The following is a 19,411-nucleotide window of genomic DNA, read 5'->3' as shown; positions in this document are numbered from 1 at the left end:
TAAGTTTACAACATACTGAATGCATACAACGAGTCATTAATGATAGTATGGATCATTTCAATGGGAATAACCAGGTATTTCGAAACGATGTTGGCTTATAAGTCCTTATTCTTCTTGTTTGTCCAATGCTTTATTTGTTACATGTCCTTAATAAGCGCGAATTTCGAGAAAATGTGACAGCTAGCAGGTCTTGAGCAGTGTTTTGCCAAATGTCAGTGTTTCAAAAGCAAGGGAGCAGTTGTCCAATTATAGTTCATAATAAAGGCGAAAGAAAATAGGTTTGCCAGTCTGGAGGTTGCCAGCTTAGGCGCATTATCGCAACTTGGCGAAGAAGGGGGTTAAACTCAGGTTCACCCGTGATTTTTAATTACGTTTCCTAGTTCTTTACACATCTTGCACTTACATTAACACTGTGGTTGCTAATCAGCATCTCTCTCTTAGGCCCAAATCCTCAATCCTCCAGCAATCTACCGTATCTACACTATGGAGTGTACACCTAATGAATTCGTTCAGTGATTTTTCGAAGAAGTACGGGCCAAAAGTGAAACTCGAAGGGAATTCACACCATGTTGCTAAGTGCGGGGAATATATCGGTTGTTGTTGCATGGCCTCTGAATTCAATTTGTTGAACTATATTTGCAGCAGTTCTGCGTGTAGATAGCATCTTCTAAATGAAGATGAGCATACTCTATTTATTTCATATGCGATCTCTAGTATTGAACAATTTGCCCTTACCTAAGAAACGTAAGGTAAAATCAAAATATTCAGAGTAATCTTGAAGTTCAATTGTTGAACGAAATGCTTTATGTAAGCGTACAACTTCGATTTTTTTTCGTAAATTAATACACAAGGTTGTCCACGGAATGTCCCCCTTCAGGGGCTCACCTACTATAGGTGAGTACGGGTGTCCCAATCCCGAGGTACCCAGGGATCTTTACTCCCTTCATACTTACTCTCCTCTACGACTTCTGCTATTTGCTTGATCCTTCCATCCCTCGACATCAAGCGAGGGAGCTCTCCATGAGAAGCTGTCGCTGCTCTGTTTGCTTCTTGCTTCTCATGGACAGCCAAAAACCCTACTTGTTGACCGTGCGTGGCAACCCATTAGACGAGTGGTGCACTGTTGATCCCCAGTGTATCAATTCGGTCGGTAGCTAATCACCAGAGTGGTTAGTCTGCTAAGGATCAAGCGAAGGGATCACCTTCTGGGGCTCTGCGTTAAGGGTGGTAGAGGTTCCTGGAAGTGGCCCTTATCGTATAGATTCCGATTAGCATCAAGGTAAGCGCCGAGGCTGGGGATGCCTAGAGCCGGTGGTTGCCTTCCCTTGTTGGGCTCCGTGGTGGGCGGTGCCATCGAAACCCGAATATGAATTGTACTTTGCATGGGTCTTTTCGAAACGTCTTTGTCCGGATATTCGATTACTGAAAATACTCCATTTATCATTTTACACACTGACAAAACCTTCCATAAAGTCTCGCCTTTTCTTATTCAGAAACTTATTGCCTCAACCATTGGAGAAGTCAACGATACTAAAAAACTTAAATCTGGAGATTTATTGATTGAAGCAGTCACAAAATCACAAATATCTGTTCTTAAAAATTTGAAGTATTTAGGAGAATTTCCTGTGGAAACATATGCTCATAAATCATTAAACTATTGCCGTGGTGTTATTTCCGAACTTGACCTCGAATTTGTTTCGGAGTCTGAACTTGTAAGTGAGCTAAAACGCCAAAAAGTTTGTGAAGCCCGCCGAATAAAAATAAAACGTAACGGTCAACTAATTCCAACGAAGCATATAATCTTAACTTTTTGTACTTCTCAGCTTCCGAAAACTATTCTTGCTGGTTATGCACGATACAAGGTTCGCCCTTATATTCCTACTCCTTTACGATGTTTTAACTGTCAGAGGTTCGGCCATTCGAAAAACGCTTGTCGAGGTAAACAGACTTGTTCCCGCTGTGCATCCTTCGGACATTCGAGTACAGAATGCAATGCAGATCCCAAATGTGTTAACTGTGATAATCTACACACCTCAGATTCCAAGGATTGCAATAAGTTGAAAATGGAAAAGAAAATTCAAGAATTCAAAGTAACTGAAAATTTATTATATTCTGAGGCAAGGAAACTTGTGTATCCCCAACCTTCTAATACATCAGCTTCATTACCCTACTCACGAGTAGTCAAAAATACTATTTCTGGTTGTACTCAGACAGATGAAAAATTAACTCGAGTTGTTTGTCCTCCACTTACAAAGTTACAACCTTTTACAACTAATAAATCACAGCCAGATACTAATCCATGTACTCCCGTTATTGCTCAAAACCTTCCTTCACAAACTTCAAAGAATCTTAAGAAAAAAGAAAAATCAAAATATGAAGTGAGAACTGAAAAAACGGAAAGTAAAATGTCTCCAGTTTGCAAAGAAACAACCTTTCGAAACTTGCATTTGATCCATCATTTGGTGGAACTGATGTTCCTCAGCCAACTGGTGAAACTACTAATGTCCCATACAGTGAAATACCACAGGACTTGAATAAATTTAAAACTGTTACATATAAGAAAAAATATAAAAAAGATCACAATTCTGAAAATATATCGAATTCTAAATTCTGGAAGACTTCACCTCGACAAGTTTCCCAATCTATGTCAGTATCTAATTTTATTTCTTCGCAGACCATAAATTCGAAATCAGCTGATAAAATGGATGAAACCAGCTCTGAGCTTGAAACCATATCCACAGATAAGTCCAATCAAAATACTGACACCGAAATAGAATCGGATAATACTATTCAATACAACCCTCACGAAACAATTGATGAAACCCCACCTGCTCCGGAACCTTCTACCGATTTCACCTCAGTTGAGAAAACTGTTTTTACACAAGTTCCCCAAAAATGTACGGTTCAATGGGTTGATCTTAAAAAATTTTACAATAAATCTCCAAATACACATATTCATAACAAATACATAAAAAAACATCGAATAAAAAGATTACAATGAATTTTTTACTTGATTTTGTAATATATTGTATCTGTTTTAACGTTATGAGATTTACATTTGGACGTTTTAAATTACATTGATATTTTAATCTTTTATCATTTTTGGAAAATTTTCCCTTCTGGGATATAATTTGCATTTTTAAGAATACTGATAATATTCATTATTTATCTTTCATTTTGTCACGAATTTGTAATTTTAAATTGTATGCCTGAATTGTACTTGACATATTTTTTGATACCATATGCCTAGAGAAGTATAGTGTTTATTTACCATAAGCTTGGCGCAGCATAGCCAAACATGGCTCTTGCGCCAGAAAAATCCAATCAACCAACCAACCAACCAACCACGGAATGTCCAGTAATCGTGCTACTGAGTGGTCACTTATAGCAGTATTTGAAGAAATTGCAAATGCTTCAACTGTTGCAATTGCAACTTCCTCTACAATTACTGCCTCCATTGCATGTCGTTTATTTCCGGTGTAACATCTAGAGAATCGGTTTCTTCAAACTAATGAATCATGCCTTTAACTCCATTTACGGGCATGAGTGTTTTTCCTTAAATTTTTAGGCACGGATTGCTTCTAAAACATTGCCCACTAAATTAAATTGCTTCTAAAACATTGCCCATTTAATATATTTATATGATTAATGCTTACTCTTTCTTCTTCATCAGCATGCTCACTGTGGGGGAACGATATTTTTAAACCATAAGTACAATCATTATAACGATATTAGATGAACGAGTAATTCGTATCATTTTAAGCTATGCAACGTCATGAATTGAGGAAATTACAAATTATTTTTTCCGACGCAAACCATGGCCCCATTGTCTATTTAATAAATAGATGAAATTCCGTCCTTATACTTTCAGTAGAAACGGAGCCACGAGTCTTTAAATACTGTCGGGACCACAGTAGCCTTGTGGTAAGTTCTCGGCTTCGGAACCAGAGGTTTTCAGATTCGAGACCCGATTCCACCGAAACCCCACCGTGTAATTGGGTCCAGTAGGCGTTACATACGTCGGGGCCAAATACCCTCCTACTGGTGGTGTGTGGTGTGGTAATTTGGAGAGGGATATGCCAGCTCAGGTGTTAACCTCGTCATCTGTCCGTGGTTCAAAATTACGAGGTCCATCCCAAAATAATCCTGGTGTTGCTTTAAAATGGGACGTTATTATAACTAAACTCTAATTGCTTTCAGATTAACTATATAATATAATGTGCTAACTTTTAAGATAAAAATTATCACCACTTCTGTCCATTACTGTTAAATTAATTTAGAATTATTATAATTAGAAAATTTGATTTGCTATGTTTTTGTATGGCTTGAGAAAACTATATTAATTACAAACATTTTTTTTTTAATTTAACAATATTAAATGCTTAATGAACTGTTTAAACATTTTCCACATTTAAAATCCATTGATGGCATTAAAAAAAATCACAAACAACTTCTTTTAAATAAAAATAAATAAAAAGATAACTATTCTATAATATGTCAAAAATTATTCTTGTTATAAAAGCAATTTCAAGTATAACAGGCAATGAATTCAAAGTTTTAATAGCAATGTACGGCATGAAAGCTTTCTAATAACTCAAAGCAGCGTCTTAAAAAATAAGGAATAAATATTTTTAAATAGATTAGGGGCTTTTATTTCGATATTTTAATCATAAATATAATCCAGCAAGAAGATTCAGTAATATGAAAATGGGTTTTAGATATTTTAGTTATTTAAACTTTATGTAATTAATTTTAAATTTATTTTTCTTTTTAAAATCACCTTTTTGAAACTTCCAAAATAAATATCTGATATCGATTGGAATAGGAACTTTTTACAACATACTACATCTCCTCGTTTAAATATATTCATCAAAGTTTATTTTAAAAGTATATACTTTTTATTTCCTTTATATTCTTCCTTTCTTATCTGTTCAACAGTAAGTAAAAGTCATAGCTTCCGCATAAATCAGATACTTCTAAGAATTTGTCTTAATCTTTTGCAAGTTATGCGACGATGAAGCAAAGCGATTCGAAACGTGAGAAAGAGAAAGCAAGCCGAATTATCTGAGGAAGAAGGTACAAAGCACTGAATCGCGTGATAGGGGAGGAAAAAAAGCCGGAATTTTCTGAACAAAACTCTCCAGGGAATTCGGAAGTTTCTGTGTGTGAGTTTCTTATTTAAAGAATGATTAATTATCTCACGTAAAATCTCAGGTCAAACTTTTGATTCATTGTTTATTATTACGTGACAATTATTTAAATGTATTTAATTTTTTTCTGGAACATTGAAGTATTAGTAATTGTCTGAAGCGTCAATGTCGCTTTTGTATGAAATATAGTTGCTCTCTCGTATTTTTCAAATCATATTATTAGTAAATGTATTTAATGTAAATATTTTATTATATTCTAGACTGGCATATTCTATTTCAGAAGTTAGATTCATTTGCTTTAAGTAGATGACTTCGTTGCAAATTCATTTTCCTCAGAAATATCTAATACATTTTATCCACTATTCATAATGTCTGATCAAGATTCTTCGATTATGTTCGCTTGAATTTTGTTTCTTTTATTCGTTAGGAAGTAAGTTGCGTGGATTCTTTTATATTTGTCTTGATTTATACATCTTTAAATACAATTTTCTCAGTTTCTAACTTTTGGTAAAGTCTTCTTGCAACTGACTTCATTAATTAAAATACAATATATTTTTTGTACAAATTTGATATAGTAATTTCTCAATTTATTCTATTGTTCCTGAATATTTAAATAAGTAATACGATCATTTAAAAAGATTCCACAATTGTTTTAATATTTCATAATGTGAAACAACTGAAAAATTTCTTTTAACTACCAGACAAAATTCAGTGTTTAAAAGTTGAATAGAAATGCACCTTATTTTTTTTTGTTCCAGGTTTACAAGTTTTAAAAACATATAAACTATACATATTCAAATAAAGAAATTATATATATTGTGTACCAAATATTAAACTATTTGATAAAATTCTAGAATCGGTGAATTTCACTTTAAACCTCTCCATCACATTTTAACTGCACAACTTTCTTCTAATTATTAAAACACTTTTGAATTGAACTTATATAATTTTCAATTATGTTTTTCTTCATTTTATTTTATTCAAAAATCCTAAAGCATAAACATTTTAAAATAGTTTTGTTTAATTTTCAACAGAAATGTAGTCACATATCTTAACCCAAAGACAATTGTATAAATTTGATTGAGAAATGGAAAAATATTTTCACCTGTGCATTATTTATGAATATGTTTCTTCAAATATTATAAAGCAAGAAATATTCAAATTTTCTTTGAATATTTAAAGATGTAAATATAAATTGAAAATATACAGATGTAAATGTAAATTGAAAATATACAGATGTAAATGTAAATTGAAAATATACAGATGTAAATTTTTAACTCTTCTCAAAAAATACTTCTATAATTTTAGTAGAAACGGAGGAAAATATTGTTTTAGAAAATCATGTGGTCTCTAAAATGTTCGTCCTTTTAATTAAAATATATCCAAGCATTGAATAAAACTATAAATAAATTTACATATTTTATTGTTATTTAAATGGTGTTATTTCGCAAATAAAATATTGCATCATTAATAATTAAAATAACGGATTTTTGAAACATGCATAAAATGAAAATTTATCTTTTTAATATAGCAGCTTTAACGGATTTTTGAAACATGCATAAAATGAAAATTTATCTTTTTAATATAGCAGCTTGGCTTTTACACGTTGCTTCTTTAATATTTTAAAGGGTTGTATTATCTCAGTGACAGTAAATGCATATTTTTCGCATGGATTTAAGGAAAAGTTATTAGATAAAATTAAGTTTACTTTATTAATATTTAAATGGCAAATTAAAACATTTCATTATGATTATAAAATTAGATATAATATCAAAATTTTTCATTTAAAAATTTAGTAATAAATAATAGAATCTGTTCCACGTTAAACTTACTTCATGCAAATCCTTACTGCATGCAAATAATATTTAATGGCCAATTAATCTGTTAAAGTCATATCATATATGATCAGAGTATTTATTACTATTTTTAATTGTTTTTAAAGTTATTTGGGGATAGTAACTTGAATCAGAAGTATTAAAATAGGTTATAATTTATATCTAAAAGTAAATGAATGTAATTAAAATTTCATTTTCTAAGACCTTATATAGAATTTAGTTTGTATGAAAACGTAATATTATTATTTTAACCTTACTAGAAATTCAAAATATGTATGCCGTAAGAACTTGAACTATAAATCTTGCTTGTATTGATACAACAAGAATTTGAACTATCCAAATTAGTTTTTTTGATACAACAACGTTATCCCAACTAGTAAATTAACGTAATTTCGACATCATAAACTCCAGAGAAAAAAAAATATTCTTGAAGTATTTGAATTCAGCAGAAGCGTTTATTTAATGCATTTATTTTTTATTTGTTAAAAATTTGAAAAGTAAATTCAAAAATAGATTATTCAAAAGCTGATAATTCTTTAAATTTTCTATTAACACATTTAAAGTTACATTATATTAAATGTATGTATAGTAACAAAGAAGTTTGATCTAATATCTAAATCAGTCGAAATTACTAAACTTTAAATTATTTAAAATTCTGGATGAAATTTCTGAGATTTTACATTTTTCTAAACCTCTTAAATAAAATACAAATAATTGCAACTTATATGCATAATCCTTACCATATTTGAATAATGAAACTTGTAATACTGTAGTCCTAAGATGAACAATCTTGAAGAAACATGACGTGTTTATTAGAATGCTGATTAAAAATGGAATATTTTTCATCTTTTTTGAAAGATTAGTTTAGTACAAGTTATTGTACTAAACTAACTGAAACTAACTAAAAAAACTACTACTAAACTAACTGTACTAAACTAATTGAAGTTATTAAATTCTTCAAAGATTGACAACAAATAACATTATGTTAAACACTATTCAACAGAATGTAAATATTAAGAAATAGGAGATAAATCAGATTTTTCACACACATTTTGCTTTTTAACAATCTTTTGTAGTTCAATGGAGAATTCGAAAGCTTTTGGAGCAATCAAATGTCTCCTTTGATCACTTGACTACCATGCGACGTCTGAATTGACTTCAGTTTGACTTCTTCTATAATTGAGATTCAAATAGAATTTCGATAGAGCTACAACGTATTTTGTATTGCAATAATATTAACTACACGATATTTTGCTTTAGTACTATCTAATTAACTATCAAGTTAAAAGGCATTTCTTATTTTGGGAAAAATTTATGGAGATAATTTAGCTAGAAATTCGTGGAGATATAGAAATTCTACGTGATAATCTAGTTTAATTTAATTGTATTATTATATCAATTATTGATTTAATTTTATTACTTACAAGTTAAAAAAAATCAAGCATTTTGATTCATGGAAAAATAAGAACGAGATCTATCGGGTTAATGTATAATTTGGAGTTATGCTAATTAAAAAAAAGCATACAATAAAATGCAAAGTTATTTTTATTTGTCCCAACTAAAATGAATGCTTTAATTAAATTTACAATCCATATTTTATGTTAGAAAATATTAGAAACTAAATCTTTTCAAATTTTTTGTTAAATATACACTTAATGTAATAAAAGAAATTTTTGGAAACACGATAAACAAAAATACTGTTTCGTTCAATCTGTTACCTGTGGTGAGCATATCCAATGATCAATACCACAAATCATGCAATCTTTAATGAAACACGCATTAACATAATTCGATCATGATCACCGCAATGTTTCATTAAGGGTTGGAAATATTCTTGAAGTAATTTCCTCAAAGACTTTTGCAATGGCATTTTCCATGAAGATAACAGCAGGAGTGGCATATTATCCATTTATTCGAGTCCAGTGACTGGAATTCTAAGTAGAGAGGAGCCTAAGGATCTTTGAATCAATCTCTACCTTTACGGGAAATGGCAGTCATTCTCGAGACTCTTTGTTGTTAATATTAATAATTATATTTGTTGTGTCCTCTGAGGAACATTTATTATTTTGTTCAGTGGGTGAGGAAAGATTGTTCAAAATCAGATGCAACTTTTCTTGGATTCAAAAATGATGTCTTAGAAATAATGTTCAGATTGGAATAGTTTTCTTTAAATTTTTATTACATTCAAAAATATGTAGTTCATTGGTATTTATTCAAAAATATGGAATTAGTAGCTTTTTCCCTAATCTCATTGCCAATGATTGAGGCCTTAAACAGAACATACTATTCGTTCAATTCTTGTTTTTGATAGATTTTATACAAGTTTTAGATTGATCATGATGTGAGTTTTATCATGAGTTTCGATACATGCTTGGAATATTTGAAATGTGCCAAAACTTAATTAAATGATTTGAGATTCCCTTGCAAATAATACTATCATAATTGTTTGTATTGATATTCATTTTTTTCTCTATTTTCCTTTTAAACTATATTGAATTAAACTTTAAACGGAAAGTATTCAAGAATATGATCATATTTGGAAAGTGTTTCTCTTTTCAGCACTTTAGAGGGGGGAAAAAGGCACATCAGTTTTTATTTACACATAACAAAACGTTTTAAAACAACTTTTACAGTTTCTCAAACAACAAAAACTGAGAATTGGGTCCTTCTCTTCTTGAGAGATGATATTCATAAATAAATAATACCAATATTCAAGGAGAAATCCTTTTTTTAAATACTAGCATAATTTATCCCTAAATGCGGTTTACTTATTTTTTTTAAGTTCATGTTTGATTACAGAATAATAGTTAAATTCTATCTTTCGCCCTGATAGTTCTTTGACGGAAGATCAAAAGATGATTTGATAAAGAATTCAGAAATTAACTAAATTTTTTTTTTCGATTTCCAATTTTATCTGTTTGTATGATTAAGAATTATTAGGAGTCTGTAAATTATCTAATATATTTAGTAACAGTTTTCTTACTATTTCTCTACTTTACTTGTTGAAACTCTCGTAAACCAGTCAACTTTCAAAACGTAAATTCCAACCGTATACTTTTAAAAAAGTAATTATAAAAATAGAATTATAATTACATTTTATATTTACCTTAAAATTATCATTTGTTTGTTACAAGCGCAGAATGAAAATTTGCTACTTTAATTCCCGCAATAACAATGCTTCTGTTCACTTTAACTAACTCAAATTATATCTCGTACATTTTCTTCATAAATCAATCTGTAATTTAAATCAAGATAATTTGTAATTTTAAAAAAAAAATTCGAAAACAAAGTATAAGAGGGAATAAAGATTCAGTATATAATATTATTAACCGTAAAATATTTATTGTGGTAATAAAAATAAATCAACAGATAAATAGGATATTCATTTCCAATTATATTAAAATTTTCGATCTTCGGTATTAGGTGTATTTACAAGTCTTTATACTACTTTTTTAGAATGCATAGCAACATTACTCCAAATGCAAATATTATTACACATCTCTTTGATAGCAAAAGAAAAATGAACAAAGATTTATATATTAATTTTAAAATTAAGATAACTTTTGTCCATAGTTTCTAATAAAATAATAAAGAAACGATAGATTGAAACTTGCTCACCGGTAGCCTACGACATGCTTAGATTACGAAGAATAGCATGATGTATTTAAATAAAAAGAATTAAATCAGAATTAAAATTTTCAAATAGAAATCCTTTTTGTCTAGAAGACTAATTAGTTTCAATTCTGATCTTCGAATAGTTTAAAAAATTTAGACATTTTATTCAACCTAAATATCATTTTAATTCCACTCTGATCTGCATATAAAAACTAATAAAAATAAGATTAAAAATAAGATAAAATTTAAAAAGTACGCAAGTTATCTAATTATTTTCAAGAAATATATTCTTAGAATATAAGTTAGCTGCATTATTTATTTTACTTCCCTGACAACATGGTTAACGTCAGATTTCCAATGAAATAAATTATTTCATAAATAAAAACTTTTATACCTAAATACAATGCATTTTATTCATATGTAATGTAAAGGAAAACGGATTATTTCCATTATCTCAACTACAGAATAAGGAAAATAACAAATTTCTGAAATTACTTTCCAGTTATCTAAAAAATAATATATGGAATGGTAATATCTTTACTATAGAATCATACTAATAAAAGACAGTAAGGCCAAATAACCAAATAAAGAAAAAAAAATATTGATATTCGCATTCAGCATTTTAGGTAAAAATCCTTCCGACATAGGTGAATAAAATGATTTTTGAAAACGGCCCTTCATCCGGTAAAACACCAATCATCCTACGAACAAAACATAAGCATTAGTCCGGTTCGCTAGTGGAATTTCGAATTCTATGTGTGTCGCCATTCTCATTCTGCTGACGATCGTAAACGCTTTTCTGCGTTTGTTTGGAATTTCTCTCGACCAAAAATGTTCAGAGATACAAAGATGTTATGAATTATTTTAGAGCCTATAGAGTCCATCCTCTTATGAAATTTGATGATTTCTATTTATTTACTTCTTTCTTTTTCTATTTATTTTTCTATTTATTTTGGAATCAAACTGAGATTTCCCCAGTTTGAATGAATTTGCTATTCGGAAATTATGATGAGTCATTTTCATATTATAGCTGACATTCAGCTGCCAAAATATTGTTTGCTTTTTTTTTTTTTTTTTTGTATATTCACTTGCCTCGTGTAAATTCAAGAACCTCAAATTAAATAATTCCGTTATTAGGAAAGTAATGCTTATACAGTAAGGTATAACAAATATCTTAATATATATAAATTACGTGTCACGTTGTTTGTCCGCGATGGACTCCTAAACAACTTAACCGATTTTAATGAAATTTGCACACCGTGTGCAGTTTCATTAAAATCGGCATCTAACTTAAAAGATAGGATAGCCCTTTTTTTGAATTTGTAATTAGAATTTTAATTATTAATTAAAAACTAACTTTCCCGCCAAAAAAAATCTTTCTTTTCCCCACCGCCAAATGAGTACGGCTTCAGTTTTTTCCCCCAACAGTCATGAGGCTTAAGATTTTTCGGCTGATTATTTGAAACGATTCTATTTATTTTCTTAATGTTTGATACATTTAAAATTAAACATTGTTAATGAATCGATCTTTCAGATACATTCTTAAGTACTTTTGAATTAAAATAAAACAGAATAAAGAAAATTAAAAATTTCTAATCTGCATAGCGTTACCCCAACTGGTGTAGAAAAACTCACGCATTTACGTTACCGTAACTGGCGTTGAAAATTCACGCATGCGCATTGTGTTCCGATTGTTGACAATATTATCAACGGATGATTCTTGATTTAAATTATTTGTAGGTTAGTTGCATGCTTTTGTAATTAAATTGTATTTATGTTAGTTATATATTTTTTGTATATGCTTATAGTTTTAAGTACATCGTTTTTTAAGCAGTTTTTTTAAACCTGTTTTCAACCGATTATTTTAAACGATTCTTTTTATTTTCTTAGTGTTTGATGCATTTAAAATTAAACATTGTTAATACATCGTTCTGGTCATGATGAATCTGAGAATATTTTGTTGACAAATTCTTGAAATATTACATAAATTAGGAAAGATATTCTTTAGTGCCCATAAAGTTTAAACGCTCAGTGACTGTTTTCAGTAATCATATTACAAAAAAATACTTTGTTTCAGTAAAAAATATTATTATATTCATTGCCGATTAATCCTTTTCACTTTAATTTATAGTATAAATTTTACGGGAACTAACAGAAAATGAGAGAGATACATATTACGTTATGGCTGAAGGCGTTTATAATATTATGAGTGAATTATATGACTATCAAAATTTGAAGTTTTAAAATATGTTGATGAAAAAGCTATTAAAGTAGGATTTGCATAAAATATTTAATTATTAAAATTTTAATGAACATTAAGATTGGCAAACCGGCTGGTCGCCAAAGGCGGCTAGTATAATATAAATAAATACTAGCTGGTACCAAGCGTGTTGCTGCCACAGAAGAAATAATTTGGGAAATATCGTTTGAAATTCGAAATAGCTAACTTGTTTAATTAGGAATGCTAGAAAAAATATTTTTCTTGTCTGCAATGAATAAATTCATTGAAATTTCATGATATATAAAGGAGAAATAAATAATATTTATTCTATTTTTTTTATTATTTTAGATATAATAATTATACTATGCCTGAAAACATCGAGCAAGTGCAAGCAATAGATTGACAATGTTTTATCGTAATCGGATGAACAGTACGGCAGCTCATAAAATACGAACAAACAAACATTCATTTTTATATATTAGATATGATAGCTGTATTATATATATATATATATATATATATATATATATATATATATATATATATATATATATATATAATAATCGTCGCGCAAGTTCTATATATTCGCAATAAGTTGACCAAATTTCATCGCAATCCGTTGGAAGGTACGGCAGTGCATAAGATATGAACAAACAAAAATTAAATTTTATATATTAGGTAATAAAAATTATATTACTTCCATGCAATAAAGTATCGTATTTATGATTATCAGTGTTTGTTTTTGGCTTAGAGATGAAAAATATTAAATAGGATCTCAGATTTTAAGAGTTTTCATGCTAGTCTTGGAGTTTCATTAATAAAATATTATGTCCCGTTTTAAAACTAAAAGTAAAAACAAAAAATATTGTAAACATCTTCTATTTTTAATTTTTATATCTAATAAAGTATATTTTCAGTAGAGAAAAGTAACTTTTTATGTATATAAAACTTAATTATTATGCAAAATAAATATGTAATATTTTTTTTAAGTAAATTATAAAAATGTGAAACTTTTAATTATAATAATAATTTACATTTCTTACATCACTATTTTTAATAAACTGCCTATTTTCTACATTCTGAGTTTAAAATTCCATTATTTTTCTGGTTTTATAGAAAAGAATTAATATTGAATTTTTATCTTGGACAATGGCTTATTAATTTTTCATTTCATTATATTTAATACCAAAAATATAACATAATTAGTAACTGGTGTCAAATTTATATATAAATGCAACCGTTATTTTCCTGAAATATTTGCTGAGAAAGATAAGATGTTTAATAGGTACGTATGGGAAATTTGTAATTTTATAGATATAGTAACCTTTGTAATTGTAAACCCATTGAATGCAATTAGAGTTCTTTATATTATTCGTTAAAAAGAACATGTTACAATTCAAAATAAAATAAAACATAAATATTATGTTAATTTAATCTTCTATAATCATTATTATATTTCAAATTTATAGTATTTCGATTACTATTGGTTTTTTTTTATTCTGTATGTACTATAAATATTTAAACGTGCAATTCTGAATTCTTAAATCTACGCTCTTTTGTATAACTTAAGTTTCAAAAATTCATTCATCAGTTTGACATTTAGGAAAAAAAATATAAAGAAGCTATAGGACTTATTAATCTTAATAGAGATAATTATTTTTATATATGCAATAGATAATCGAATTATATGTTATATTATATAAAACCTTCTATTCCATTAGAGATAATTTCTGTAAAATGACTATATTATTTGCAAAATCTTGGAGAAACAATTAATCTTGGAGCAGAGATCAAATCTTGGAGAATCAAATATATTTATCTTTAAATCCCCTAGCCCCAAACGACAGATCATTTCTTCGATTGGTTTCTTGCTTTCGTCCGATAGATGTACATTCTTACCTTGTTGTTCGGTCCTCTCCTGAAACATTTTAACCCCTTGCCATACCATTGAGCTCAATGAATTCTTGTAAGTTGTTAGTTCTTGCTCAATGAATTCTTGTCACTTCAATGAATCCTGTAAAGGACGAGTTCTCTAAACTTGATAGTGTGACGCGCAGTAACTCTGGAAAAATTATCTGAAATATAGACATATGCTCTTCAGAGATTACAGATCTTGGGACATCAAAACTAATTTATCTATATAAGAAAGTGACAATCATGTTATTCATCAAGTGTGACGTCAGCAGAAGGAATTTAGCATGCGATATTTGAGAAATGACTTATCATAAATATAGAAACAACGTAATTAACGATTTCTTCAATTAGATTGTTTATTGCATCGTTATGCCAAAAGTTACCAATGCATGAATGATGGGTCCGTGTATGATTAAATGTCATATAAAACTACGAAGGCATGACCTAACTCAAACAATATGTATGGCCAAATTTTGCCCTTACATTTGGTCCTCATTGGTTACCACTAGTATGATATTTATATTATTTTCATTGTCCAAAATCATTACCATTACTATTCGTTTCAATATCCTGAGACGACCACTTTTAAACGATTCCATCTCAATAAGGGGTGAGAAGCCGAAGGATGAGCGCATTTCCGGTATTATTCGTCATATTTTTTTTTATCTTGATTCCAGACCTATTAGATACATTTTCGTTCAATTTATTTTCCTTGCTTATGTGAGTATCGTATAGCTTATGACCTTATTATTTTATTTTCATTTATCCAATTTTATTGTTAAATGTCTCCTCCTTTCATCTTTCCTCTCACCCCTATTTTGACGAATTAAACCCATCCAAACGCATGCGTAAAAGCATGGAAGGTTTTAGAATCCGTTGTCAAACTCTAGTCGATGTGAGTCAAAGGTTTACAAATGAATCGTAGGAAATATCAAAACTTTTCAACTGTTTTGCACTCTTTCATTATTTTTTGAGGTTTACCTCTAAATAATTGAAATGACCAAAATATACATTTCTGGTAAAAATGATTCTCGTTTTTCTTGGGACGCGATTCCATAAGAGTGGTTTCTATTAATATTTCTCTCTTCTTCCCTTTTTATCTTTTACCACGCCAGACGGTGTCTAGAAATTGTCTCAGAAGCAAATTCATGTTTCAGAGGGGGGCTTCTCTTGGCGCGCATATGAATAACTATGCAGAACATTTCTTATTGACAAACATTAAATCTTTTGAACACTTTTTACTGCTTTTTGAATAACAAAATTGGGGAATCGATTGTTTTCTCGTTTACTCAAAATCGATTTGTATGCACGAAGTACAATGGAACTTTCTGAATGAGGCTACTCCGCCTGAAAATTATAGTTGTATGTAAGTGAGGAAAGAATCAAAAATATGATGAAATGAAGGTGTTCTAACAGAGATGGATTTTTTTTCTATATTTACTTATAAAATAATAGTTATTATTGGTAATTGTATATTTTTTGATTAACATTAAATCAGAAAAGAAAATGAGAATTATTTACTTGCTAAAATTTTCAGTACTTTAAATAAATTCCTCATACTATGAGTGTTTATAATTTATAAAAATTATCTGAGTATGTACTTTCATACTCAAATATTTTTGATAATATACTTTTCTGATTTTTTTTTGCTCGATTTCATTAACGAATCATTTATTTCATGAATTTAAGAAAATATAAATTACCATCACATAAATATAATTAACTCACATCAATATTTTTAAGAACTTGCATTATTTAGAAATAAGTACTTCTTGATAAGATATTATTTTCCGATTTATTAGATACTGACCGCTAAACGACAATTTACTTTTTTTTTTGACAAAATTGAACCCATAGCTAAGTAGAAGGGCCAACTTTTTGAATGAACCAATAACTTTAATGATTTATACGTTATCTCAGCATACATGCCGATAGTTTAAAGTAAAAGTAATCGTAAGAAATTTTGCTAAAATAAATGATAATTTTATTTATCACGTATCATTGATGACTATGAAATTTATTATTGCGATTTTTTTTATTTTGATTTTTAAAGGAATAAAACACTTCATATTAAATACAGTAATCATTCCTTTTAATAAAAAGAAATTATAATAAAATAGCTACAGGTATTGTTACTCAAATCGCTTGTTGAGAGTGTTTTTAATTTAATAGAATACGCTGAATGATTGATAACGGTGATTTATTCCATTAATATTATAGAAAATATTTATTTATCAGTTTCGATATCAATATCTCTTTTTCTTAGCCAATAAGTAATGATTGTTGAATAAGATATCTTTGATTATTTTTTCTGGTTTTTGCATTATGTTCCGTTTACATTAAAACACATCGCTTGTTATTGGAATGCAAGGTTCAGTGTTCGAAAATTTCACACATATTATTAAAGCACTAAACAGAGAAAGTAAGTAAATTTCCAAAAAAATAGATATAAGACCTTAATATTTTTAACTATTGGTAATTCACAAAATAACATTTTATTTTTTGCAATTATAATGTGATATGTATATTTGTTTATTATATTGTGATAATATAGTGTTGCATCTTCTGAATTCAGTGAAATTGAAGAAAAGAGAATTGCAAGGCAAAAGGAAGCCTTTTTGCGAATAAAAATCATGTGTACTTTTTTAAAAACTGAGTTTTACAAATTTGCATATCTTCTTATCTCTATATAAATTTTTCTTTTAATTTTATACATTCTTCTGCAAAACGCTATGATAAAGATAAGCACATTTTCCATTTAAAGTTTTTATTACATATATGAAACAATTGCATAGTGTTATAAACGTTCTTTCGAAGAAGCGATGATAAAATCTTTTACGAGCCCGCTTGGAATATTTTCTTGAGTAAATATTTAGATATTTTCTAAAACTTAAACCTTCTGTGTATTTTGAGTTAAATTCATTTTTTTGTTGATTTTTGTAAAATCCGTTGGGAAAAATTATATAGTTTGAATTATGAACAAAAAAATGTTAAATTATTTCTTTTCAAAAGAATCAATAAAATGCTAACAAAAACCAATAATGAATTTTTCTGTTTCTAATAAATATTTATTTAATTTTTTTAAAAACTCAGTGTTCTTCAGCTAAAAAGATAAATATAAAAATAATAATACGATAAATTTCAACAAAATAATTTTGTTCAAATAGACTCTTTGCCTTAACTTGAGATTATAATTTTATGAAAATTCTTTGAAATTTAAACTTGTTGTTCATTTTAAATCAAAATACATATCAATATTTATTTTTTATAAGAATTTTGCCATGGAAATATAAAGATTCGGTGAATGGAGTTTTTTATTCCGCATTAAAGTGGAATCAATAATAAAATTTCAAAAATTCTACAAATGACTTATTACTTTTAATAATTTTATCAGACTTAGATTATTTCTCATCTAAATAAAAATTAATTCTACATTGATCTGAACAATTTTAGCATGGTTAATGAAATCAAGCGACTTTAATCTTCCACATAATTATATTTATAAAGTAAACTAAAATATATTATTTATCAGAATATTATTAATAATATATTATAAAATAATAATAATAAATTTATTAATATTTTAATATATTTATAAATTAATGGGAAGAGACATTTCTTTCTAGCATGAGAACAACTTAACTCTCAAACAGATTTTAAAGAGTGTTTTTTAAAGAGAGATATTTTAAAGAGTGTTTTTTTAAAGAGAGATATTTTAAAGAATGTTTTTTAAAGAGAGATATTTTAAAGAATGTTTTTTAAAGAGAGATATTTTAAATAGTAAAAAAAATTATAGAAATATCCCTAATAAGTTTTGACTCTTCTCTTTCTCCGGAAAATAAATTTTTGATTTTTTAACGCTATGACCATCAAAGATTTAGTTTTTACATATATCTCGATGTAATAACTTCCTCCATATTGAAGCCATCTGAATCTTCTAGATCTGAAATCTGATAGCTAATAATCTATTTTAAACTTGGCGAGATCAAACCATATTAATTTCAAGATATATGTAATTCATATAACATCAAAAGAAACACACTTCAACATTACACACTTCAAAAGAAATGGTTCGCGAGCCGTTGGCTAGAAATTTGCAGCAATTATTTCTACTTCTAACCAGAGCCAAACCATTGGAACGACAACACAAACTAATCATTAATCATTCCTTATCAGTTGCCAAAGAGAGAGAAAGAAAATAAGGATGGAATCTTTGGAAACTCCTCGTTTGCAGATTTAGTTTCACAGATTTGAAAGTTCAAACGAATTAAACACGAACAAATCCACATTTGAAATACGTATCCTCTTTTGTTTGATGGTTGAAAAAAAATCCGTGTTAACATTTACGAATCGGAACTCGTGAGGTGTTAGTGAAACATTAAGATCGCAAGCATTAGAGAGTAGTAAGAAGATTTGAAAAGATTACTTAGATATTCATTGTTTGTTCTCTTTAGGCGTAACTACATATTTAATTTACTCATCTTCTAACTTTACTTGATACCACAACAAATAAATAAAGGTATCTTTAAGATTTCAAACTATCTTCTTATTAAACCTCTAAGACCACAACTTAAATTCAAAGACTATCAAAGAGGTAGTTACATTTTTACCTAGAAATTAGTTTTTTTTTTTTTTTTTCATTCTTGCTGAGTCTCAGAAGCTTTAAAATGAATGTA

The 19,411-nt window shown here is 28.4% G+C and overlaps 1 protein-coding gene across 1 annotated transcript in view; it reads left to right on the top strand.

Annotated features, from left to right (window-relative positions):
- The first annotated feature begins 1,059 nt into the window (after window positions 1–1,059).
- LOC129962848 (uncharacterized) overlaps window positions 1,060–19,411 on the top strand; it is a 57,142-nt gene continuing 38,790 nt past the window's right edge. The window contains exons 1-4 of the mRNA XM_056076847.1: window positions 1,060–1,146; window positions 1,824–2,009; window positions 2,118–2,378; window positions 2,675–2,897. Coding sequence (XP_055932822.1) covers window positions 1,060–1,146; window positions 1,824–2,009; window positions 2,118–2,378; window positions 2,675–2,897 — 757 coding nt within the window. The remainder of the gene's footprint in view (window positions 1,147–1,823; window positions 2,010–2,117; window positions 2,379–2,674; window positions 2,898–19,411) is intronic.

Source organism: Argiope bruennichi, chromosome 3 (genome assembly GCF_947563725.1).
Source record: "Argiope bruennichi chromosome 3, qqArgBrue1.1, whole genome shotgun sequence".
NCBI lineage: Eukaryota > Metazoa > Arthropoda > Arachnida > Araneae > Araneidae > Argiope > Argiope bruennichi.
This window is presented reverse-complemented; position numbering and strand designations above follow the sequence as displayed.